At 43.8% G+C, this 26835-nt stretch overlaps 1 protein-coding gene across 1 annotated transcript in view; it reads right to left on the bottom strand.

Annotated features, from left to right (window-relative positions):
- Positions 1–26835, bottom strand: part of LOC111871442 (protein yippee-like 1) — a 195668-nt gene that overhangs the window by 6888 nt on the left and 161945 nt on the right. Inside the window, exon 3 of the mRNA XM_023864564.2 lies at positions 1953–1996. Coding sequence (XP_023720332.1) covers positions 1953–1996 — 44 coding nt within the window. The remainder of the gene's footprint in view (positions 1–1952; positions 1997–26835) is intronic.

The following is a 26835-nucleotide window of genomic DNA, read 5'->3' as shown; positions in this document are numbered from 1 at the left end:
TTATACAAATTCCAAAACCCACTACCGTCCCTCTGGGCTGCAGCATTCCATCACCCCCAAATCAGAAAATGTAGGCGTCCATGGTAGAGCACAAGTAATATATTACGCTGAATTTCCCACAGGAATAAAATGTAAGAAAGGGCAACGGACAAAGCCAGCATAACTATGGGTTAGGTGACTGACATCACAGCTGATACCAGGCAAGGATGACATGTTTCTCTCTCCTCCACAGCATCCAGACCAGCTGTGGGGCTGCACAATATGTCTTGAAGGCATGCTGCTAAATTAATATAGGGTGAATTCTGCCTTATTTTGGGGGGGCAAAGATTTCCTAATTAAACATTTTCTGGGTAGGGAAACTGCAGCAGGCATCAGATTTGCAGTGGTTATGTGCAGACAGGACGATAACTGAAAACGTCCATATGCAACCACAGCATCCACAAGCTGACCATAAAACCAAATGGAGGAATGTTGTTGATCGAGTCACAGACTTTGCGCAACTTGTTCAGGCAATCGTTCAAAATTCCAAGCCTTAAAACTCAACTGCTCTGGTGTCCGCCCCATTTCAGAAACCTGCACTACAGTAAGATCTAAAGTTTGTGATGATAGTATACTAATACAAATATTGTGTGTTCTTGACATTATCCATCGTCTTGTTTTTATTTAAAGCACAATGTTTCGGCGATAGAGACTAGCTCTATCGATTGGGCCCATCTGATTAGGTTCCACCTGAAGATGGAGACAGAATCCAGTCTCCAAAATGTTGTGTTTAAATAAAAACAGGATAATCCTCAGAAACACAATATTTATACTGCATTACAATGTCGGTAATGCTGAGTACCCATCCAATTTCAGAAGCTTGTGTACTTTCCTCTACTGGCATGATCTTCATACCAAGTTTCATGATCACGCAACACTTTGAAAAGTATTACACTGGGAACTTGTACACAGCCTGCAGGTTTTCAATCTCTTCTGCTTCTTCATTTCTCAATCTATTCGGTCCTTGGAACCACTCGCTGCTACTACTTTATCTCCCGTTCATTTCCCCTTGGAAATTGACAATCTCAAGGGCCATAGTAACCTCACCCTGTTTGTCCTGATCTCCCTCTTTTTCCTGTCTGTTCACTCAGAGCCATTATTTCCTCCATTTCATTCTTCGCTTGCAAAGCGGCCCTTTAAAGGCCAATATTCTGTACTCTGCTCTCCTTACTCCCTCTGGTTCAAAGACACCGCCAGCTCTGGGCACCTCATCCACTCTGCACCTGGCTTATTCTTTCATTCTGAGGATGGCGATAACAGGTTCTTCCACAACAGTGGACCCTACGTACTAAACTACAAGGTGTCAATCCCAGAAGACAGTAATTTTTATGAATACAGCCTCTACTACAATTTACCTTCAATACAGACCCCATTCTAAAAATAACATGTAATTCATGGGTATTAAATATATATACACGTATATATTGTAGCGTGTATAACCGTTACTATGCTGTGAGGGTTGTTTCTGGGAAATGGCTCAGTAAACATATCCTGCAACAACAGAAGAGCTGTGTTTTCTATGTGGTCCGTGCTGAGATGTTATAAGCAAGGTACAAGGTTAGACTGACATCAGTTCTGTGAGCAGGCTGTGCAGAAAATAGTCAGTTGCAAGAGTGCTCAGTTGAAAGAACAGATGTGAAGAGAAGACTTCATTGTGATTTCTGAAGTGTGCAACTCAGCGAGACTGTTACAGTTTCTGCATTAAAATCCGCTTCCAGAGAATGGCTAGTGGACGCTATAACGGACTGAGGACACTGGTGTGTGTAACAGTGAACTGTAGTGTGAAAATAGTGACAGTGATATATGTAGTCATCTGCAGTTACGACCTGTGAGTGGTCAATAAATCCATTCACCAATCCAAACTCCACCTATAGTCACACATACTACGAGACAATATGTATCCTATAACTTACACTGAATTGAAGAGGTACGCCCTTCCCTGGCTCCCTTGGAAGGACTGAAACAAGAGATTAAAGGAATTAAAATTATTATATTAACAATAAGTGTTTGAAAGATATCATTTTAGGTTTGACCATATATGTATGTGTGGTAAATGAAATACACCCTGAACAACACAAAACTTGAGAGAAAATTCTGTTTACTGACTTAGTTTCTCTGAAAGTTTTATAAGGAAATGCAATATTTAAATATTAATAATTAGTAACTGCTAAGGATGCTGCAGTGCACAATTTCATTCTGAATCCTCTTATAATATAAATGAACATTGCTCATATCTGTCACATGTACATGTTATTTTCAGTCTTTTCAAAATAAACGTAATGCTCATAGGCAACAGTATTCAATGGAAATACTGAAAAGTACACATGAGGACTTATGTTACCCCTGGTATCTGCTTTGGTAGCCTATGATAACCAGTATCACGGTTTCAGAAAGCTGGAAATGCAAGGCACATCTTTTTTTTCCCCCCCAATCTTGCCAACCAGTTACACATTTCTATTTCCAGTCTACAACAGAAATTATAAAGTTAAGATTAGACTTTTCAACTTTAGCCTGTGCACACTTGTAAACAATTCTTTAAAACTGCTTAAAAATAGGAGCATGAGTCAGACTTATGTAAGCTTAACATCAAGCTATGTACTCGTATTTCAAACATATTCCGAGGGCAACTAAGAAAAGGCAAAGGCTGTCTCAGGTAAAGGATTTCATCTTGAAACAACCGGCGACCCAAAGAATAATCACAAGGAATTATGGAACACAGATTTCATTCGAGTGGCTTTGCTATTTATAAACCTCTACATCTGAACTAAAAATTTTAACTTTTCCTAGAAGGTGCCTTTAAATTTCAAACCTACTGCAAATTAATTTTTACCCCCTAAACATGGGTGTGTATACTTTCACCACATAACTGTGTGTCTCGTTATTTTCCCTAGAAAGACACAGTTTATCCTCAAGATCAACTTATCATATCAAATAAACATAAAACAATAAATGATAAAATCTTTTTTGACCATCCAGGAGTGCCAATTCAACACATAAGTCCGGTATTTTGGAGACCTACTCGTACTTAATCTCCATTGTCAAGGAATCAGGGACTTTCAGGATGGATAATAAGCAGTCCTCGAAGCGTCAAATATGTTTCAAATTGACATGGCTGTTGCCTGAGAAGATTTTACAGCTTCCAGCCACCGTGAAAACTTCAAGTCTTATATGAAACAAAACACTTGATCCGCTGAGCTTAACAAAATCTCTTTGAACCATTTCAAAGCTGGAGAACATTACATCATATAAACAAAAAAAAACTCCGTGATTTTAGTCTGCAAGCGAATTATACCAACCGAGCGACCGCCGTTTGTCGGCGAATTTAGTGCCACCTTTAGCGGACAGAGGGTATCGCGTGGTCAGCGCAACGAATCCCCACGGTCATCCCGGGGCACTGCGGAGTGGAAGTTAAAGAGAGGGCCACTTGGAGGGAAAGCAAGCAATCACAGAAGGCAGAGATAGTCAATTATCAGTACCAGTTGCAGATCTTAAAACGCAGTAGAAAATGGAAGGCAAAGAAGAACTTCACAGTTTTTGTCAAAACACCAAAAGCGACAAAGAAGAAAGCTACTTAGAAGTACTACAGGAAAGGCTTGTCTCCCTGGTTCCGCGAGATAAAAATGAACCGCCGTGCCTTCGTGTCAGTAAACCGTATGAGAGGAGGCCACTCCAGTCTTAAAGCAAGCCTAAATAGAATTAACTTTGTGCCCACGGCCTAATGCGATGGTGGTGACGGGCTGCAAAAGGAGGAACACATCTTCTGGAACTGTAAACTGTACGGGGAACAACGGGCAACAAGTTGGACATTTTGGCTGAGAACAGTAAAAAAGAATACCCAAAATCAGTTACAGAGTTCTTAAGGCTAGAAGAAAAAAGATTTCTGCAAGGCGTCTGTTACTTCATAAACAGCATTCCCATATTCATATAAAACAGATATGTAAGAAAAGCAAAAGAAGTAACTGTACTGATTATTAAGAATATACTCGCAGATTTAAGTTAAGGCGTATATTAAGAATCGCGGGGTTAGCGCTATTATAGAATAAGATGTTTATAAGAATGTGCTACAGAGGGCCGGATGGGCACTGCCTAGGCCTTCTTTGTATTTACAATATTTTGCTCTACAATAAAAATATCCCAACGGCCGTTAATTTCGGTTTTCTAGACCGGAGCCTCTATTTTCTTGAAATGGCTCCTCAATTATCATCACGAGGCTGAGTGGACCCCGTTCCAGACCCACATCATCTCAGAAAAAATCTGGTAGAGCCGGGAATCGAACCCGGAACTCTGAACACTAGACCATAGAGGCAGTCTACATTACATCAGATATTTTAACAACTCTAATTTTGATTTACAAGCAAAGAGAGAGCCTTGATTGGCTGATATGTTACTGAAGAATTGGCCGCGCCATAGCTCAAGCGGTTAGTCGCTGGCTTCCCATCACGGCGGCCCGGTTCGATCCCGAGTCTGGTCAAGTGGGATTTGTGGTGGACAAAGTGGCGCTAGGGCGTTTTTTCTCCGAGTACTTCGGTTTCCCCTGCCAATCTTCATTCCACCAACTGCTCCACAATCACCCTCACCTGTCATTTGGGGCTGGTACAATAGGCCAGAAGTGGCCGCAGTACAAGGGACTTAGTCCCACCCCACTAGCATTAAAAAGAAACTGAAGAATTCAAGCTCAGATTTAGAAGTCCCAAGAACATACAGAAAACATGAACATCTTTTCGTGTACACATTTAGGGTTCAGTGCACATTTTCTGATATGTATTTAACGTCCTCTCCGGTCACGGTAGCCGAGCGGTCTAAGGCATGCACTGTCTTCGCTCGCTTGTGGGTTCGAATCTCACTCAGGGCATGGATGTTTCTGTGCGTTTTTCTGTGTTTGTCTACAGGTAGAGCCCTTGCGACGAGCTGATCACCCGCCCAAGGAGTCCTACCGAATGTGTAAGATCTAGAAAAACCGAAGTGAACGGAGTTCATGGCGGTAGGCCTAGGCCCACTGGGGCTGTAGTGCCAAGGGAAGAAAAAAAATTAACGTCCTCCCTTTGTATGTGCTATTTCTATGCCCGTTCAATTTTTTAATTAAGTAGGAGTAAAACTATATTTCGGAGGCAGCAAAGACCAATAATATTCACACCGATTACAGTCAACTCTGTTATTCGGTATCCATACCATCCGAAATTCTAATCCAACGGGCAACATTTAAACGTAAATTCGCCATTTTTATGGACTTAACGAAAAGCAAATCTGCAGTGCACTTCAAGTTCGTCCGTCAAGAGGTAGTTCTTCCAGCCGCCACTAGCAGTGCTACCTGTCGCCTTCCTACTCGCACGTGCCGTTACAGTGGAAGTTAGTTGAATTTGTGACGCATCCGCAATCTCTCGCCCTTCAATCCACTTTCGCCTAGGAAGATCCCCAAGAAAGAAATAAAACGATAACGTGTTATCCTGACTGTGTACTGAGTTTCTGAGACAGTTTTCTCATGCAACCGGCAGATCCATGTAACAGCCACACCCCACTTCCCCATATGTGCCGGATAACCGTGATTTACTAACTGCTCCAATAAACAAAATAATGTGAAATTAATAACTGTCACCAGGATAGAACACATAATATAAAACCTCTGCTATCTTACCTCAGTAAATCCTAAAGTGCATCTAAATAATGTTTAAATAAGAAAGCAGTCTTCTGGGATCTACACATCTACACGGTGACACATCCCAGCAGACTGCTTTCTTCATAGTCACCACCGGGAAAACCTCAAATCTTACACAATGTTTAAATAATCAGCTCGTACAGCACAGAAAACACACTGCGTCTCCGTTATGAAGAACAACTAGTTAATGCTGGTTAGAGAAATAATCGCTCTCTATTCTGAGAACCTAGCCGAGCCGTCTAAGGTATGCGCCGTCTTCGCTTGCTCGGAAGCCGGGATCGTGGGTTCGAATCCCACTCAGGGCATGGATGTTTGTGTGTTTTTCTGTGTTTGTGTACAGGTAGAGGCCTTGCGACGAGCTGATCACCCGCCTAAGGAGTCCTACCGAATATGTAAGATCTAGAAAAACCGAAGTGAACGGAGAAGTTCATGGAGGTAGGCCTTGGCCCACTGGGGTTGTAGTGCCAAGGGTCGAAAACAAATTCTGAGAACGATACGAAACATAAATACACTCTGTGGGCAAAATGCAGGGCATACGAAGATAAATGGGGGCTATACGTAAATAACCCCTAGGGCATAAACAGTTAAGCTGTACCTTACCTTCACACGGTAACCAGCAAAGAGGGACGCTATGCCAACTGATTCATTGCAGTATAAATAACCGAAGATCTGGTGTGGAGACATTCCGCTACCAAGGCAGTTTAAATTTAGTTTAAGTTTCGGTTCGATCGATTTCAAATGCTAAGAATGCAACTAAGTCAAATATAAACCCATCAGTCATTTATCAGCAAAAACCTTCAAATACTGTTCATTCACTATGAATAGTCTGGCTAATTTCTGGCGTGAATAATAATAATAATAATAATAATAATAATAATAAATAACAGTAATAATAATTTCCGTGTCCCTTCCAGAAATAAAACTGCGTTAGAGTAATGAAAATTCAAAGCCGAATTTAAGGAGGGGCGACTGGGGAGGTCGCCCCGGGGCATCCAAAATCACAAATACAATCCACATATTTTACTCGTCTTAAATCACGAAGAGTTATTTTGTTACTTTTAATTATAAGAAACGGGGGGAAGAACCGCCACACCGTAAATTTGTTATTATTATCAGAGACCGGAGCCAAGGAACACGTAAAGTATATTAATAAATGTTTACTGTAAAGGTAAAATTTGTCTGTGCTTAATTTGGCAAGCATTACACCAGGAAGACGTAGGGGGAGTGGAGGTATAGCTCCATGTATTCTTGACCTAGGAATTAGATGGAAGTGAGTGCTCAGATTCACGCCCCCGCCGCTTTACCCCGGGAAAATGGCCTCCGGTTCCCCTTGTACAGGTGGATTCCCAGGGCAGGTATAGACGCTGTGGATAAGAAAAAAAACTCTTGCCATTGACAGGAATCGAACCCCGGCCGTCCAGACTGTAAACCGCCGCTTTATCGGCTCATCGTGACAATAACAAACAAACAGAATAAGATCATGCCCGTGTACCTCTGTCTATCGCCAAGCCCGGCATGGATCGAGACGGAAATGAACACAGGCCCGCTTAAGGAGGAATTTCTACAAAATGACCACAAAAACACAATAAAAGAGAAATGATATTTACAAACGAAAATTGCCGTCTTCTGGAACGTAACTGGTAGTGACAGTTACCAATGCTTCAGAGGAACCTGCCACCTTCCATCTTCAGGATAAACTCTTCTGCCTTGAAGAGTGGGGCCGCAGGTTGCTCCAAAACGTTGGTAACTATCACACTACGCGGTGTCACATTCACAAAGGCAGCAATTTTCAGTGACCGCTGTGAGAACCCCGTATCACAAAATTTACGAAGCTTGAACATCAGGATGCAGGATCTGAGGTACTCACAGCCGTGGTTACGAAGTGTGCTGTGTTCTGTGATATGACGCCGTGTAGTCTGTTGAAAGTCAATCGACATTTCAGAGGAACATATCAACATCAATGCACATCGCAGTGGCCGCGCGGTCTAAGGCATGAACCGTCTTCGCCCGTTCGAACACGGGGATCGTGGGCTCTACTCGAGGCATGGATGTCTGTCTGCGTTTATTCTGTGTTTGTATAGGTAGCAGCTTTGGGAAGGGCTGATTCCCGGTACAAGGTCCACAAGCGCTGTACAGCCATAGATAAATAGATACCTATCGGCATCAGCGTTCACAATTAATACAAACTCCGTGGTTTTAGTCCGCAAGCTAACCATACCGACCGAGCGACCGCAGCTTGTCGGCGAAGTTAGTGCCAACTTTACCGGATAGAGGGTGTCGCAGGGTCAGCGCAATGGATCCCCGCGGCCGTTAATTTCGGATTTCTAGACCAGAGCAGCTATTTCCTTGAAATAGCTCCTCAATTATCCTCACGAGGCTGAGTGCACCCCGTTACAGACCCACTACTTCTCAGAAAATCTGGTAGTGCCGGAATCGAACCCGGACTTCTGGATTTGTAGCCAGGTATTTTGACCACTAGACAGTTTTCGTTATTACGTGGATATGTGCAAATATACTAATTGACAGCATCTGGAGAGGGTGGAGGGTTGATGAAATGGGAATGTATGTCTTGCTATGATAAAATGTTTGTAACAATTACCCCACTATCCTGAAGACCGCCCTTGGAGAGCTTCTACAGCCAGTACGGCCTGGACTATCCGACCGGCCTCTGTCTCAATTCCCCGCTGCCCCGGTCGCTCGCTCAATACTGCTGTGCAGTACACATACGTCACGCGGGGGAGGGTAGGTGCAGGCAAGCCTCACTTAACGTTACGACGTCATTTCACCCTCATTCTATTCAAGGCCAAACTATTACAGCTGACAGGAGAAACTGTTCGAAAAGATATCATCTTGAATTAATATTACAGTACAGTGAATTCCTCCACCATGAGGAACTTCTTTACAGAGTTGTAGCCTACCAACTACAGGAGGATGCACACACACTCTCCTTTGATAACACACGGACAGCACAGAACACGACGCCTGCAGTAATTCTTCTTTGCTTCGTGTATTCGTTGCCGCGGGAACGTGTATACCGCGCCGTTGCCTAGCAACGTTAAGAGAGAGAGTCGGTATAGCGACGGGCTACGATCCTGACGGTTAAGGTTCAATTCGCGGTAGTGGTAAGAAATCTTTCACATCTCCACGACGTCAAGACCGGCTGTGGGACCCCCACAGCCTCCTATACAATGGGTACCGGGTACTCTTTCCCGGGGATAAAGCGGCCAGGGCGACGTCAAGAAAATATGGATCTATACATCCACTCCCCCATACGCCTTCATGGCGTAGTGCTTAATTAGTTAAGCACAGGGACAAATTTACCTTTACTTTACCAAAACAAAAGTTGCATATTCCTCTAAGTTCAATCACATACGTCGCTTCGAGGTCCTATTATTAAGCATCGCTTCGCATTCATAAGTTCTCAAATCCACGTTGTTACCAACTGTATGAAACTGAAAATACCAGACTGGGATGGCCTTGAATGGCATAATGTTCATACAAAATGGTGTCAATATGGATCACGTGATTACAAATTGCAATGGGCTGGAGCACAAAAACGAAAAGTGCAGTGATCTCATAAGCTGCACTTTTAATCATGATCATCTCAAGCCTCACTTTCTCCTTAAACATGAACTCACAAACCTTACTTTCTCCTTAAACATGATCTCACAATCCTCACTTTCTTTTACATGATCTCACAAGCCTCACTTTCTTCTTAAACATGAACTCATAAGCCTAAATTTCTCCTCAAAAGATAAGAAAGTAAGCTAAAATTATACTGAACCGTGAACTTTACAACTAATGCTTCTTGTGACAAAACGCCGCAATCTTACGTCTTACGAAAACTTAACATTTTGGCTTAGAATCTGCGTCGCTGACGTTTTCACTACTAACGGAGAACACGCTGCGCAATAATGGGACACGTGCGGACCAGGCGCTGCGTATGCAGCCTGCAACAAGCTGCACAGAGGTTCCAGGAAGCGAGAGCCGCTCTCTAACCGCCAAGCCACAATTGCTTTGTATTCGGCCATGCACGACGTTGCCCAAGGGATTTTTTTGGGCCACATGTTAGACGCTCAACATGGCCGGCCCAACGTACAACCTCACTAAATATTAAGAAATGTCTACCTCGAATTCTCTTTCCAACAACTAAGATGATAATGCTAAGGACACTATCCTATTGGGCGAGGAGCTTCATAACTTGTACCCTTTGCCAAATATAATTACAATGATCAGTTGGGGGGGGGGGGAGATGGGCGGGTTATGTAACATGCATGGGGAGAAGAGGACTGCACGCAGAGTTTTGGTTGGAACGCTAGAAAAGACCACTAGGAAGACCTAAAAGTACGTAGGAGGATAATATTGTCACGTAGTGTGTGACTGCAGACGGGGTTTAGACTGGTGAATGCATTTACTGACCTCTTACAGTCCAACTACAAATAACTATACTGTCGCTGAATTCCACGTTTCACAAATCACTACACGCTACGTCTTCTCCAGCCTGCTATTAGGAGTTTCCTGGTAAAGGTTTCTAACCATGGCTATTCCTCTGCATGTGTCTTCACTAGACGTTTCCTGGTAACGGGTCTTTACAATGGCTATTCCTCTCATTCCGTGATCAAGTCCCGTACAAAACTAACTGCCAAAATCAACCGACTTTGTTGCTCCAATTATTTTCTTCAGAACTCCGCGCGGACCGCGTAGGCAATACCGTTTCCAAGGTGCATGCATAACCGGTGCAGCGGGAACGTGTTTACCGAGTCGTTGCCCATAAACAGGCCTGATATAACCGTCCACATCACGATAGTTACATACCAAAGGCTATAAATGCTACAATATTAAAATGGATCTTAGAGAAACAGGATGGAGTGGCATGGACTGGATTAATCCGGCTCAGGATAGGAACCAGTGGAGGGCTCCTATGAACATGGTAAGGAATCTTTGGGTTCCATAAAATTCTGGTAAATTCTAGAGTGTTTGAGCTACTCGTGGCTTCTCAAGAAACACTCAGCTCCATGTGATTAAAATGAGACGACATGTAGTCACGTAGAAGTTCAGTGACGAATGGGAGGAACGTTCTGCCTCCATCTTCAGGATCGAAAAGTAAAGCAAACAACCAACAACGTAGGTGAACATCTACCAATCTACGGAGCGTCAATACTAGAAGATAATATTGGAAGATAATATTGTGACGCATATTCCCATTGCTAGGCAACGGATCGGTAAACACATTCCCAAAGTTAAGCTCTTAACAAGACATCCATTGTTAGGTAACGGACAAATAAACACGCATTATTAACAACAGAAGGCGGTGTTTTCCGTAGGGGCCGTGCAGAGGAATTATAAGAGGGTAGAGTCAGGAGAATTCAAAGAATACAGAGTAGTACAAAGGAGTACAACGGAGTAAAGAAGTGGACTTATCCAATAGCAGGAGTTTTTGAACACAGTAATGAACTTTCGGGTTCCACCTCACGTGGATAATCTCTTAACCAGCTGAGTGAATATTCGCTTAAGAATGACTCTTTACTTCATAATACAGTTACTATCCTCCAACGAAGAGAAGGCAATGCAAAGACGTGCCAACAGCAAGAATTAAAGGCTGCGATGGGTGAGACTAATGTTTATCCACCGATAACAATCGCTTTATCTGTCTAAACCTTGAGTTTCAAGACACGCCTCCCCCCCCCCAACACACACACACACACACACACACACACATGACTGTATCTAAAATATTTCAGGGAACGTCACACCCTGAGTCGGCAAGCTTGTTAAGTCGTGTGTTCAACGTGATCCTTGTTTTGAAGGTTTCTGTCCCAGTCGTGTGCTGAAAACAGAATCTAGTAACGATGATGTCATTATATCTATGTTGCTGTGTGATGATGACGCAATCTCAGAGGTGTTAATGTCACAGAATAGTGAAAATATAATCTAGTATCGGTGATGTAATTGTATCTATGTTGCTGTGTGATGATGACGCAATCTCAGAGGTGTTAATGTCACAGAATAGTGAAAATATAATCTAGTATCGGTGATGTAATTGTATCTATGTTGCTGTGTGATGATGACGCAATCTCAGAGGTGTTAATGTCACAGAATAGTGAAAATATAATCTAGTATCGGTGATGTAATTGTATCTATGTTGCTGTGTGATGATGACGCAATCTCAGAGGTGTAATGTCACAGAATAGTGAAAATATAATCTAGTATCGGTGATGTAATTGTATCTATGTTGCTGTGTGATGATGACGCAATCTCAGAGATGTTAATGTCACTGAACAGAGAAAATATAATCTAGTAACGGTGATGTAATGATATCTATGTTACTGTGTAATGAATGATGACGCAATCTCAGAGATGTTAATGTCACAGAATAGGGCAAATATAATCTAGTAACGGTGATGTAATGATATCTATGTTACTGTGTAATGAATGATGACGCAATCTCAGAGATGTTAATGTCACAGAATAGGGCAAATATAATCTAGTAACGGTGATGTAATGATATCTATGTTACTGTGTAATGAATGATGACGCAATCTCAGAGATGTTAATGTCACAGAATAGGGCAAATATAATCTAGTAACGGTGATGTAATGATATCTATGTTGCTGTGTAATGACTACGAAATGTCAGAGATGTTACAGGCACAGAACAGTTGTCTGCTAAAAGCGCACCTCAGTACAAAGGAGTTAAAATGGGAAACGATTATGAAACGGAAAGATTTCAATGTGGCAGTTCCCTGTTCAAGGCCCAAAGATAAGATAAACCCTATCAATATGCTTGTTTCAATATTATTTATTTACTCTTGGCTCTTGCGCTGTATTGCACATTCTAAACTTGGACTTGTACAGCTACATTCAACGGAAGGGGTTACGATTGACTTGTACAACTGCACTGTAAATTTCATATTGTATATAACTTCATTCTCTTCCTGTTCACTTCTATTAATCCCCTTTGTACAGAACGTGGAGGGGTGGGGGGGGAGCACAAGATTCCCGTCAGAAAGCCAGATCCTCTGCACTTAATGCCCCGAGCCATCACTGGACACACGTCGTTAACTTATATTCTTACTAGGGAATTGGATTCGAAACCCGGAAGGCAAAAAATTTCTCTTCTCAACAGCGTCCAGACAGGCTGTGGCGCCCATCCAGCCACGTATGCAATGGATACCGAGCGCTCCTTCCTCACAGGTAAAGTGGATGAGGCGCGCAGACCATTCACCTCCATATACTGCAGGAATTAAGAATCTGTGGAGCTATACCTCCTATCCCCCCATATCTTCATTGAGTGGTCCTTAATGAAACATGTGAACAAATTTTATCCCTGGCTTATTTAACGAAGGGGCACGCAATAGCGCAGTTGGTTGAGGCACTATACTATAAGCCTGAAGGTCGTGGGTTCAATTCCCGACAATGTACAATTTGTACATCACCGAATGACTGGCTGATCTACACGTATCACTCTAGACTTGTATTCACGGGGTGCTCGGTTCATGTCTCGGACGAACACCCGTTGTCCTGTCTTAGATTTTCATGGTTTTGCTCAGCCTCACCAGGAAAATTCTGGGATAGTACCCCGATTATGCCAAGACGGCTTTCCTCAAAATACTTTCCAATTCATCATTGACAAGTCATCCTATCATGTGACGCTACATAGTCTCGACACCGATGCGTTGTTAAATAACCTATGGAAAAAGATTACTGAGAAATGAATTTGAATGGATGTGAAAGGCCGGACCCATATGCGGTAGTATTCCAGCATCAGTCTATTGGGGCTGGAGAGAAGCGAGGGACACCTCGCCAGGATGGCCGGTTGCCTGTTGAGATCTGAACCGAGCACCTCCCAGGTACAAGTCTAGACCACTGCCGCTACACCTGCCTCCTCAGTTTCGTCCACTCTTAACGATCACACAATTATAAATAACGTAAATCCGGAAACTTGCCTACATTCTGCCTTCTAAAGGTAAAGCTTTCCCAGCAACAGGCCGTGGAGGCCCGTAGGGTTCTGAGACGTCGAGGCGTTTCCTTTTTTAGACGGCCCGCTCATAGAGGGCGGTGAGGTAGTCAGCCTTAGGCACCGGCCGCCCTTAACCCCCAGAAAGATTACTGGTACTCATTTCTGTTAGAAGATGAGTCGACCCTGGGTACATAGTGCGGCTGAAAGGATTAGGTCAACTGAAACATCAAGTCCCGGCCTTATTAAAGTGGAAATAAAATTCTGAAAGATATCAAGGTGACACATGAACGATCCTATCGGAGTGACACAGTGCAGCCCGGTATATCTGACGCCTTTTAGGAGCATGCCGCCTTCATTTTCGGGGTCGAAGAGTAAACCAAGAAAACAGGCACTACATGGAACCTGAAGTTCGAGGCAATACGCTCTTCCGAAACTTCGGTGAAATTTCACAGGACTAAACGTCGCATGCCAAAAGGTGGTAAACTACTCTTCGTAGTCACCGCTGTGAGAACCTCAAATATGAAAATAAACTCCGTGGCTTTAGTCCACAAGCGAACTATATCGACCGAGCGACCGCCGCTTGTCGGCGAAGTTAGTGTAAACTTTTGCGGATGGAGGGGTGTCTCGTGGTCAACACAATGGATTCCTACGGCCGTTAATCTCCGTTTTCTAGACCGGAACCGCTAATTTTCCAAGTGGTTCCTCAATTATCCTCACGAGGCTGAGTAGACCCCGTTCCAGACCCACTACTTCTCAGAAAATCTGGTAGCGCCGGGAATCGAACCCGGGACCACTGCATCTGTAGCCAGGAACTCTGACCACTTGACCAAAGAGGCGGTCACCTCAAATATGACGGATCCTTTACCTGCACGTAATATTTTGCGGAAGCGACAGGGTTTACAAATATCTCATGAAAATAGATGTCATTCTGCGCAGCACACAGCCTCTATCGCGTTCGGAACGAGTTCGTCCACAAAACAGGGAACAGCTTATTCATTTTAAAACTACCCTCGTATCTGCTGTCAGTGGCATTACTAATAAATGACTGATCGGTAATTATTCTTTGAACATCGTCAAATATTGATACTATTTTTTTTCCCATTGGCGCTACAGCCCTCATTTGGGCCTAGGCCTACCTCCATGAAACTCTCCCTTTCACTTCGGTTTACTACATCTTACACATTCGGTAGGACTCCTTGGGCGAGTGATCAGCTCGTCGCAAGGCCTCTAACTGTAGACAAACACAGAAAACCGCACACAAACATCCATGCCCTGAGTGGGATTCGAACCCACGATCCCGGTTTCCAAGCGAGCGAAGACAGTACATGCCTTAGACCGCTCGGCTACCGTGACCGGCACTAATACTATTCAGCGTAGGTTACAATCACTGGCGAATCAAACGGGTTCAGTCAGCGAAGACTGGATACACATAAAAAATTAAAGCTGAACTTATAAACAGGGGCCGGGTTAGCGCCTGAGGGGACTGAGTTCGAGCCCTGGTAGAGCCCAGAATTTTCTCTTCACATCGTCCAGACCGGCTCTGGGGGTCATTCAACCTCCTACAGAATGGGTATCGGGGTCTCTTCCCTGGGGGGAAAGCGGCCGGGGCGAGAAGCTGACCACCCACCTAAAGCTAACGCCGAGGTCAACAAAATGTGCGTCTATACATACACTCCCACATACGTCTTCATGGCGCAGTGCATAATTAGTTACGCATAGGGATGTCTTTGCGTTTTTTAATAGTAGGCAAGGTAAACAGACGATTTACTTTTCGTTTTTGTTTTTTCCGTGGAAGGCGGGAGCAACACGTTTTCTTTACACAACATACCATCGAGTCATTCAAAAAAATGATTGTCCATACTGTCATGAGGGGATGCAGACCTTTTGAGATGATCATGCTACCGCCACTGAAGACAGAAACAGTAAATTCATCTGAAACGTTCATACCAACCCACTGATTACCAGACTGCTGTCTGTGTGTCTGTGTATCCTCCGAAGGTTTGATACGTCGTTTTCTGTGTGGTCTGTGCCGTATGAAAGGAAACTAGGCAATCAGTTCTTCCCAGAACTTCTTGTTTATGGTTTATTTAACCATATCCTCAGTAGCTAAGATTATACAGCGTCAAATAATACGACGTTTAGAAAATTATAAAGGATATGCAACGAAGGAGTCGTGGCCTAATTTGCGGTACTATCCCAGAATTTACTTGTCAGGAGTAAATAAAACCATAAGAAACCTCTATCAAGATACCTGCTCTCCGGACTGAGATATGAACACGAGACTTCCCGATTACGAAGCACGGCCAAGCTGTTAAGTTATAATTATCCTCCCTCAATGCCATTTAACTTAAGGAACTTTATAAACTTGTTACATAAGCAAATCAATTAACTATAAATACTTAAGACACTGTGTAGTTCGACAGAAATTCACTAACGTCTCGGTCCTGCTGGTTTGTTTCTTGGCATACTCCTTGACCCTGAAGATGGAGGCAGCACGCTCCTCTGAAACATCTGTCAGTGTCCACCGGACCACTCCGTGTCTCATATCTATACAAAAATTTCATTATCTACCTATCTACTGAGACATGTAAATCTACTGCTAGGCAACGCCCACAACACTCACACGGCCCAACACGCAACACTGGAACAACGGGGTTATGCAACCTGCATTTAATCAAAGGCTCGGTAACACTTCCACACATGCGCAATGACGCCATACCCCAACAGTGCTCAGCTATCACGTGATGTTTTCTGTAGGTCCGCGCCGAAGGTTTATAGGAGACAACAAAGGTCATTTGCGGGCAGTTGCAAGCTGGAGGAGTGAGTAATAGACCGACTTCACTTGAGTTCCGAAGTTCCAAGAGAACAGCAGTGTGGCCAGAAGAAGAATAAGAAGACTTAGTGTGTGCCGTTAGCGGCCTCCGTAGTCTAGAGGTAACGTTCCCACCTCATGACTCGCGGTACGCGGGTTCAAATACCCGGCGGAGGTCGTCGAATTTTTAAGGGCGGAAAAATTCAGGGAACAAGTCCTCCGGGAGGGACTTTAAGCTGTGTGTCCCGTGTCGTAACTTTACGGCACGTAAAAGAACCTCATATCCCCAAAGGAGATCACTAAGCCAAATTCCTGGACGTTTCCCGCCCAACAATAGTCTCTAAGGCCTCTGATAGATGGGGGAGGCATTATAGACACCGCTAAGCAAGTGGCCGAACTCGCTTGCTCGGCGGGACTGATGGTACGCACCATTTATCGGTAGGGTAAAGAGACTGGTAGAATATCATAGAGGGAAGCACAATAGATCAAACTGGTCGCGGTGCATGGGGAAACCCACCCTCTCTAACTAACTAACTAACTAGTGTGTGCCGTTACATGGGCTGTAGTACACCGATATTGGGAGTGTGTAATTTAGTGTGACTTTTATAGTTCCTGTGTTATAAATCCGTTGCCAGGGAACGATTAGTGAAGACGGGCAATCCTAGTGCGTGTGCAACGGTGAACTGGAAAGTGTGGAAATCAGAGATAGCGCTGTATTAAGTGTCATTAAAAGAATTTGTAACCGAAGTGCTAATAAATCCAATCATCCGAACTAGAACCCGTTATTTTCGTCACGTGTACCCCCCCCCTACACGTAACATTTTGGTACCCACCTGCCTACCTACTTACCTATCTGTGGCTCTACAGCCATTTGATGGACCGTGGCAGCTTTTCAGTTTCTTAATCCTATACATAGTAGGTAGGACTTCTTGGACGGGGGATCGGGATCAGCCCGTCGCAAGGCCTATACGTATACACAGAACAACATAAACGCACACAGACATCCATGTCTCCAGTGGGATTCGAACCCACGACCCCACTGTTCAAGCATGTGAACACTGTTCATGCCTTAGGCCGCGCGGCAGCTGTGATCAGCAAAACTGCGTTTCTGGTGAGTAAATACTGCGCTATGAATTCCACGCACCGCTTTGAAATCCCTTCAGAGTTCCGGCTTTCTGAGAACGATAAAATTACCATGTTTGTCAACGTTGGACAGACCTAGAGCAATGCACAACCAGGTCATCCGGCACAGCGCAAGGCCCGTTGTTACTGTCCAACACACTGATCCACTCAGGGTGAAATACATGAACATGCCTTACACACTGAACTGATAACAGCAACCCTCCGGCCATCGAAACATACCAGGTACTCCGCATAAATTTCTGGAACAACAGAATCCGCTGATTCATCTAGTCTTGACTGCCTCGTTCCAACCCCAGCTAAATCCCAGAATACAAAGAAATACCAGAAGTTCTGGAAAGAGCTAAACGCCTACTCTCCTATGATATGACACGAGCAACATAAAAAAAAGAAAAAATCAGGAGTATTTGACACACGTTGCCTAGCAACGACAGGAAAGACACACAGACGTCAAGGCCATATCATAAGCCTTAAAAATGAGGTGAAGGTGAAACAGACAAGAAGGTGATCTCGTAACATACGAGTAGAAATGAAGTTCTGGAAAGAACTGGCTACTCTTCTATGATACGACACGGACCGAAAAAAATTTGGGATGGGACAGAGAGCAAATTGATCTCATATTCCTCAAAAATAAGGGACGCACACAGAAAGATCGACAGTCACAGCTGTATACAGAGACACAGACGGATTTACAGTTAGCATGGTGATCTCATAAGCCTTCTATTTTTTCAAAATAAGGAAGCAGGCTAAAAAACGAAATTTTAATGTCATCTTATGTGAAACGAGCTGCATCGATTTCAGTCATTTCGTGCCTACTTTTCTCTTCGCATATTTGTATACTTTCTGCCTGTGCTTAATTAAGGCGCACGCCATGAGGGTGTATGGGAGAGTGTAGGTAGTCCCACGGTTTCTTAATCTCGGCAATAAACGGGGGCAAAATGTCAGCTCAACGCGCCGCCCGCTTTACTTCCGGTACCCACTGCTCGAAGGTCGAAGGGCCCACAGCCGGCATGGAAGCTGTGAAGAAGAGATGATTCCCTTCCCTGCACGGGAATCGAACTGCGAATCTCTGTTCTGAGCTACACCGGCACCCAAACTGAGATAGCTTAGATGTGCTTAAACTGTAGACTTCTGAGTGTTACTGTCACTGATTACCAGGGCCCGGATTTTTATGACCTGAAAATATTTAAAAAAATGGCCTATAAAATGACCGAAAAATCCCGAAAAATGACGTAAAATATGACCCAAAAATGTAATATGCAGGGCCCGTATTTTGATGACCTGAAAATATTCAAAAAATGACCTATAAAATTACCGAAAAATTTCAGAAAAATGACATAAAGGAGAAAAGAAAGAACACTTCGCTTCCATAATATTCACATTTCAGAAAACATATGAAGAAAATTTCCCTAAAATGGCCAAAAATGACAAGAAATACCCCTAAAAGTCCAAACATTTACCAAAAAATTACCTATAACATTTACATTTCTGTAACCAGCAGCTCATACCCGAGATTTATATATTTAAGAGCATCGCATAGGATGTAAGGAAAACAGATGACATGTAATCAGAATCCTGGCTCTGCTCATTATATAAGTAAATATATACGGTAGAATGACACATGGCAAACTGAAACGGAAACTGGGGGTTTATTTTGCATTCCACCATATCCAGAAACCCGTGCTTCTCTTCTAACATAAGGCCTCTTTAAGTATTTCAATTATGAGCCAGGGTCTCAAATCAGAGTCTCCCTTTTTCCATCACAAAATTCCACAGCAGTAATAACCAAATGGAACTTCCAAAAGTCGTCTATTAACATGAATGAGAATACAATATTTCATGGCGTGGCGATGGAAAGCGTCATACAATGTAGCCTACTGCATCTACAGAGATTCTTTCACACGTCTATACAGAAATCATCTCCTCCTCTAGCCCCCCCTTCTTCTTCTTCTTCTTCTTCTTCTTCTTCGAGATGGAGCATCCGTGAAACGCTTCGCTTCACTTAAATTTAACCTAAGACAAGCTATACTAGCGGTAGCGTAGCTACTGGCAGGGCCTCCCTTGCTGGACAGTTCAAAGGGTAGGCATCAGACGAAGAGACACACCAAAAACCAAAAACTGATGCCGGAAGCAGCGTCATCAGCAGTGACTTGAAGCACAGAGCAAATGATGCTCGAGATGGTTCAAGTTCGTATAGAAACAGGCGTGAACAGAGTGGTTTGAACGGCTGTTGTACTGCGATGTGGAAAGCAAATGGAAAAACTACCATATTATCACTTTTCCTGGATAGTCTCTTTCCAAAAACAGAAATACCATGTATGCGAGATGTTTCCTCTGGAGACAAAGATCGCATTAAGTGGAGGAACTGTTTTGGAAGAGACTGTGGCCCTGTCGTCTGACAGATTACTGATGATGATGATGTAGGACTCCTTGGACGGGGGATCAGCTAGTCTCAAGGTCGATACCTAACACAAACACATAATAAACACAGACAGGCATCCATGCGTTGAATGGGATTCGAACGCATGATCCCAGTGTTCAAGCGCGCGAAGACATTTCATGTCCTTAACAGCGCACCCACTGTGATCGGCGCTCGGCTGCATAACGCTACAATACAGATATGACCAGTGTTAACCTGCTCACCCTATTTAACAATGTATAAATCCGGGTTCACGTACCTATTCTTTGGTGCTGCCGTTTCAAACTCGGTGTTATTCAATTTCACTGAATACGAAAAACAAACTTGGGGACGTTCCCTTAATTTTCAACGGGAATTAACGGTAAGAGGTTATTCGTACAGATTTCCTTTGTCTGCCGACTTCACACTCAACAGGAATCGACTTGGCACGTGACTGGGTACAAGGAGACGCCAGAATGTGAGAAAGTCCCATATCACCTACCTCTATAGGTGATAAGGGGTCTGTATCTGATGCCTGGAATTCCGTACGTTTAAATACATCTGCCGCCTCTGTCATGCGTATTGCATGTCCAATCTCACATTTCTTCACTTAATTGGCTTCACACATAACTGCAAGACTTCAAATCATGAAGCGCCTCATATCAACGATCCTGACATATGTACTCTAGAGTTTCAAACAAAATTTGAAATAACAAGGTATAAGGTAAAAAAAATGGTAAATTTCTTGGAAGAGCTAATTGCCTGCTTTCCTCGACACGACACGGACCCCATAGAAAATTATGCGTCCAACAATTCTCCTACTGTTGCGTGTAGTTGCAGCGGTACAGTTTCTACCCAGCCGATGCCTAGCAACGACAGGGACGGACGGACGGACGGACGGACACACACACATATATCGGATGTCCGGGCGAAAGATATCCAAAATAATATATATATATATGTCGGAAAGTAACTGTCATACGCGTATCCGGTTTATGTCATCGCAAAGGAAAACCTTGTAAGTTCTTTCCCCCCTCCCCAAACCCTGCTTAGTTAGTTAGTTATTGGAGAGGGTGGGTTTCCCCATGCACTTAGACCTGTATTGGTCCATTGTGCTTCCCTCTATGATTTCTACCATTCTCTATATCCTACCGGTACTGGTGCTTACCATCAGTCCCGCCCAGCCAGCGAGACCGGCTCTACTAGCTGAGAGGTATCTATAATGCTTACCCCATCTACCAGAGGTATTAGAGACTGCTGTTGGGCGGGAAACGTCCGTAATTAGGCTCAGTGACCTCCTTTGGAGATATGAGGTTCTTTTACGCGCCGTAAAGCGACGACACGGGACCCACGGCTTAAAGTCCCTCCTGGAGGACTTGTTCCTGAATTTTTCCGCCCTTAAAAATTCGACGACCCCTGCTTACGCGCAAGCGCCGCCACATTTCTGCCACCATGTTAGGAATCCCCTGGACAGAGTGATGGCTGGGAGACAGATCGGCAGAAGAGGATCAGTCGCTTAGCCTCCTAGGTCGCCAGATTTAACGCCACTGAATTCTTTCTTGTGGGGTTAAGTGAAGAACAGTGTCTACCAGGTTAAGATCAACGAGCTTCAACACCTGAAAGCCCGCATAAGGGACGCTGTGGCTACGGTAACACCAAACATGCTGGATCCTCTGCATATTTGTCGTGCCACGAAGGGAGCCCACGCTAAAATTTATTGAGAAAGTTATATACTCAGAAAAACTTTGATAGTTTCCTTTTGTAATGGTGTAACCCATAAATGTGTATAAAAAATTCTTCCTGAGATATAATTATTTTATTTGGATACCTTTCATCCTGACACTCTATATACATACACACACACACACACATACATTCATACATTCATACACACACACACACACACACAGACACAACTGATAGGAGAGACGAAGTACGCCGTTGAGATTGGGTCAGGTACTATAATACATATCCACTTTCATAAAGAATGGTTCAGCCATTCAAAAACTGATAAGGGCGTTACACAGACAGTATGAAGATAGCACAGGCCTACTTTTTTTAAAATAAGGAAAGCAGACAAAAAAACGTAAAGTTGCCCCTGTGCTTAACTAATTATGCACTATGACATGAAGGTGTATGGGGGGGTGGATGTATAGAGCAACACTTTCTTGACCTCGGCACTTGCTGGAGTGATCAACTCCACGCCCCGGCCGTTTAAAGCCCAGGGAAAGAGCCTCCGGTACCCACTGTGTACGAAGTTAGGTGAACCCCAGAGCCAGTCTGGACGCAGTGCAGAGGAGAAAATTCTTGACACTACCGGGGCTCGAACTCCGACCCCTTCGGTTGTCCAGCCCGTAGCAAATTTGTCCCTGTGCTTAATTAATTACGCGCTCTGTCATAAAGACGTTTATGGGAATGGAGGATATAACTCCATTATTCTTGGCGTCGGCACTACATGAAGGTGAGGGGTCAGCTTCACGCCCCGGCAGCTTTGCCCCCGATACCGACCGGATAGGTAGCTGTGTGGACACCAAAGCTGGCATAGGCGCCTTGGAGAGGAGAAAATTTCCTAACCCCGCCCGTCCAGGCCGCAGCCCGTCGCTACATCACCTGACCTATCCCGGCTCCCAATGTGAAACCATGTATCTTACGCCCAAGGCGTTTTATCGCGATTCTTGGAAACGTCATGAATATGTGTACGATTCAAAGGTCGTGCAAAATTGCAGAGCATGTTACAACAGCGTCAGCATTCACGTAATCAGATCCGATATTTACGAGGAGCCATCATGCCACCATCATATGACTGTGTCAGCCTCAAAGGGCTTGATTTGCGAGATGTGAGATTCTTACAGCTGTGACTGACATTTCTGCGATGTGTGACGCCATGCACTCTGGTAGTTAACGTTTCGGCGGAGCCTGTTTCCTCCGAAACGGTGGTGACTATGCCAGACTATACGGCGTTATATCACAGAAGACAGTGACCTCCATATTAGCCTTAGTCCCTATGTATAACAGCATGTGTTTGGGGTTTGTACGTGACTTCTAAGACGGATTATGGATTTGATGATTGGATTTATTGACACCTTATACACACAATTTGGAACTACAGCACTTTCGCTGATCTACCAACTTTACAGTTCACCGTTATGCACGAACTGTGGTTCTGCCTTCATTAGTCGTATCCTGGCAACGGATTTATAACAGTATCACTGTTACTTCAAAACATAAATTAAGTCTTCTTTGCAGAACCTAATTCCTTTCTTGCCAGTATTCTGCAACTGCAAATTCCGAAGACTCGACTCAATTTCTCTGCTCCCAAGCTCATATTCCGGCAAGCTGGCGTCTCAAAACTTTACTCAATTCTTCTCAGTCAAAGTCAGAGTTACATTGCGACTAACGGTCAGTCAGTCAGTCAGTCAGTAAGTCTTGGTGTCGAGCCCCAATCGTTTGACAGTTACGGTCTTGTTTCTGTGGGCGCCTTCTCTGACGAGAGGACGGGTCTGTCTTTTGTATATGCTGCTGGCTCTTGCCAGCGCAGTCTTTCTCGGGTCCGAGTCCCTTGGGACTCGCGACCATATTTTACTGTCTCAGAATTGAGACTTGAGAGAGAGAGAGAGAAAGAGAGAGACACACGCACTTACGGATCATCTTCAGAGGGAACATCAATACTTATTCGGAAACCACCATCACAATAGGTGTTCTGATTGCTAAATTACATACACACATAATGCCTGGAATACACAATGTACACAATATTCAACTTTTCACAATCACAGCAGCCTTCCTGGTATTAAAACTTTTAAAGTGTTTAAAAAATTTAGCTTACCTGGACTTAAATATATTTAATAGACACGGACAAATAGAAATGGAAATATACAGAAAGCCCACAACAACAGACATAGCAATAAATAATAAATCATGTCACCCTAAAGAACAAAAATTGCCGGCATATAAAAACTGGATACACAGACTTCTTACACTACCCCTTGAGGAAAATGCTAAAAACAAAGAATTAATACTATTATTAATATAACACTAAATAATGGCTATAGAAAGGAAGACATCACACATCTATATAACAAACTTAAGCGAAAGATGGGTAACCCGGATAATAAAGACGAAAAGAACAAAATGGGTCACTTCTACTTATACAGGAAATTACATACGAAAAATCACAAAACTTGTTAAAAAAACACTAACATAAAGATAGCCTTCAAAAACAGCCAACAAAATAGGTAAACTAATAAATGAAAAACGAGAAATAAACCCCTACGAACAAAGTGGGATATAGGAAATAACATGCCAAAGTTGCCAAAAAATATACAGCGACCAAACGGGTAGAAATCTAACAAGATACAAAGAACACATAAGAAACATAAGACTAAACAAGGACGAATCAGCATTTGCCCAACACATACTAAATAAACACCATCAGTACGGGCCGATGACAGTAATCATGGAAATGACTGAAAAGCCAAAAAAAAAAAAATCAATTCTTCTAGACGGAACTTTTCTTTATAACCACTTTGTATGGACCACGCAGAAAACACAGCCTCTCTATTGTTAGAAAGGCATGCTTACAGCGCCCTTGTCTAACAACTGAAGTTACAAGACTGCTGCTTGCGTATTCGTTGCAGCGAGAATGTGATTACCGAGCCGTTGCCTAGCAATTGACGTCTATTCTGACTTCACTATTCCAGCGTTCGGGCGTCATGTCACAATATATTCGTTTATGACAATAATCTAAGCTCCAGTTTCATTTAAGTCTCGCGCTGAATGCTACTGATCTACGTGGCCACATTAGCATGCGGCCTGGACGCTGTTAACATGTCTAATTTAAGTGTGTAACTTTGGGTTGTTTCTAGTCGATGCCGATGAAATTTCCTCACAAAGTCATGGGTAACGGTAAAGTTTTCCCTGTGTTTAATTAAGCACTATGCCATAATGACGCATGAGTGAGTCGAGGTGTAGCTCCACCATCCTTGACCTGGGCACTAGATGGAGGTGAGTTGTCGGCTTCACGCCCCGGCCGTTTTACGCCCGGGGAAAGAGCCCCAAGTACCCACAGGACAGGAAGCTAGGTGAGCCCCAGAGCCGGTCTTTACGCTGTGGAGAAGAGAAAACACTTGATCCTACCGGAAATCGAACCCGGCCCGTCCAGCCCGTCGCTATACCGACTGAGCTATCGAAGAGTAGTCATGCCTCTAAAAATCAGAATACGTGCTGAATGACAAGAATCGGAACTCGATTCTCGGCACAGACGAGAGATACTTGTCCAGTATAAGTACCCAACCTACTCGTTGCATATCCTATGAGTATCCGGCAATAAAAGTGGCCAGGACGTGAATGTGACCACTCCCCTACATCTGCTGACGAGGAGCGACTGCAGCCATGTCTCCAGTGACTACCATCTTGATTAAGCAGGGGGGGAAATTAATATTTTCAAATAAATAAACGATTCACTGCGTATCATTTTGATGACAAAGGACTATGGAACTGAGTTTCCAATAAGGATACGCCTAAAAGGACACGAACTTGAGGAGTATGAGAATATTAACAAGGAGAAACAGAACAATCGAGGAAACTGTACAATAACGTATTCCATAATTTACACTCTTCACTACTCACTACTCCCGTTCAGAATCCTTCTGGAACTACGCGTCTTATAGACAGGTTCCTTGGACGGTGGATCAGCACAGTCGTAAAACCGCTAGCCACACATGACACCACAAACACGAAGGAAACCCGGACATCAATGATTCGAACCCACGATCCCTGTGTTTGAGACCGCTCGGTCACTGTGATCGGCTCGCTTGTTACTGAAGCAGCATGAGACGCATGCAGCAGGCGACATGTGCGTCCCCTGTTTTAATCGGGGGGGGGGGGCGAGACTGTAACAGTGTTGGATAGATGAATGGTCATGCACTGGAAAGGATCTTGAAGCAAGCACTCGTGACTTAATCCCGGAATAAAGCGGCCTCCGTAGTCTAGGGGTAACGTTCCCACCTCATGGCTCAAGGTACGCGGGTTCAAACCCGGCGGAGGCCGTGGAATTCTTAAGAGCGGAAAAATTCAGGGAACAAGTCCTCCGGGATGGACTTTAAGCCGTGGGTCCCGTGTCGTAGATTTACGGCACATAAAAGATCCTCGTGTCTCTAGGAGACCTCTGAGCAAAATTAGACAACAAGTTTCCCGCCCAAGTAGTTTCCAATGCCTTTGGTAGATGGGGGAAATATCAGGTACCGAGGGCCGACCTCGTTGGCTGAACGCGGCTGATAGCACGCACCAGTACCGGTAGCGTATGGCGACAGTAGAAATTAAAGGGGGACGCACAATGGACCAATAACTGGTCTAAGTGCATGGGGAAACCCACCCCCTCTAATAATAATAATAATAATAATAATAATAATCCCGGAATATCTGGAGGGCCTAAAAACTATGAAAAAACCTCACCAGGCTGAGATACGAAACAGTCGCCTCCCAAATACGAGTGGAGGGCGTTGCCTGTTGACCTTCCTGTCCAGTGGTGAAAGATACTAATATCTGACCTTAAATAAATAGGGTATCATAGTGCTCGCTGGATTCAACTGGCTCATGATGGCGTGGTTTCAGTGAAGGGCCATAATGAACATGGTTAATTAACCTTCGGATTCCACAGAACGAGCATATTAGTAAGGATATGTAAAGTACGTTGGTTGCTACATGCAAAACCTACAGATTTCGAGAGCAAACATCGAAGTTCATAATCGGGTGGCTTTTGTAATCGACTTACAGTTGTTTTCTTTTTTCTGTGAGGTATGAAATAAATGTTTAAATGTTAATTAGATGCGTTTC

The sequence above is a fragment of the Cryptotermes secundus genome, unplaced genomic scaffold (genome assembly GCF_002891405.2).
Source record: "Cryptotermes secundus unplaced genomic scaffold, Csec_1.0 scaffold323, whole genome shotgun sequence".
Classification (NCBI taxonomy): domain Eukaryota; kingdom Metazoa; phylum Arthropoda; class Insecta; order Blattodea; family Kalotermitidae; genus Cryptotermes; species Cryptotermes secundus.
This window is presented reverse-complemented; position numbering and strand designations above follow the sequence as displayed.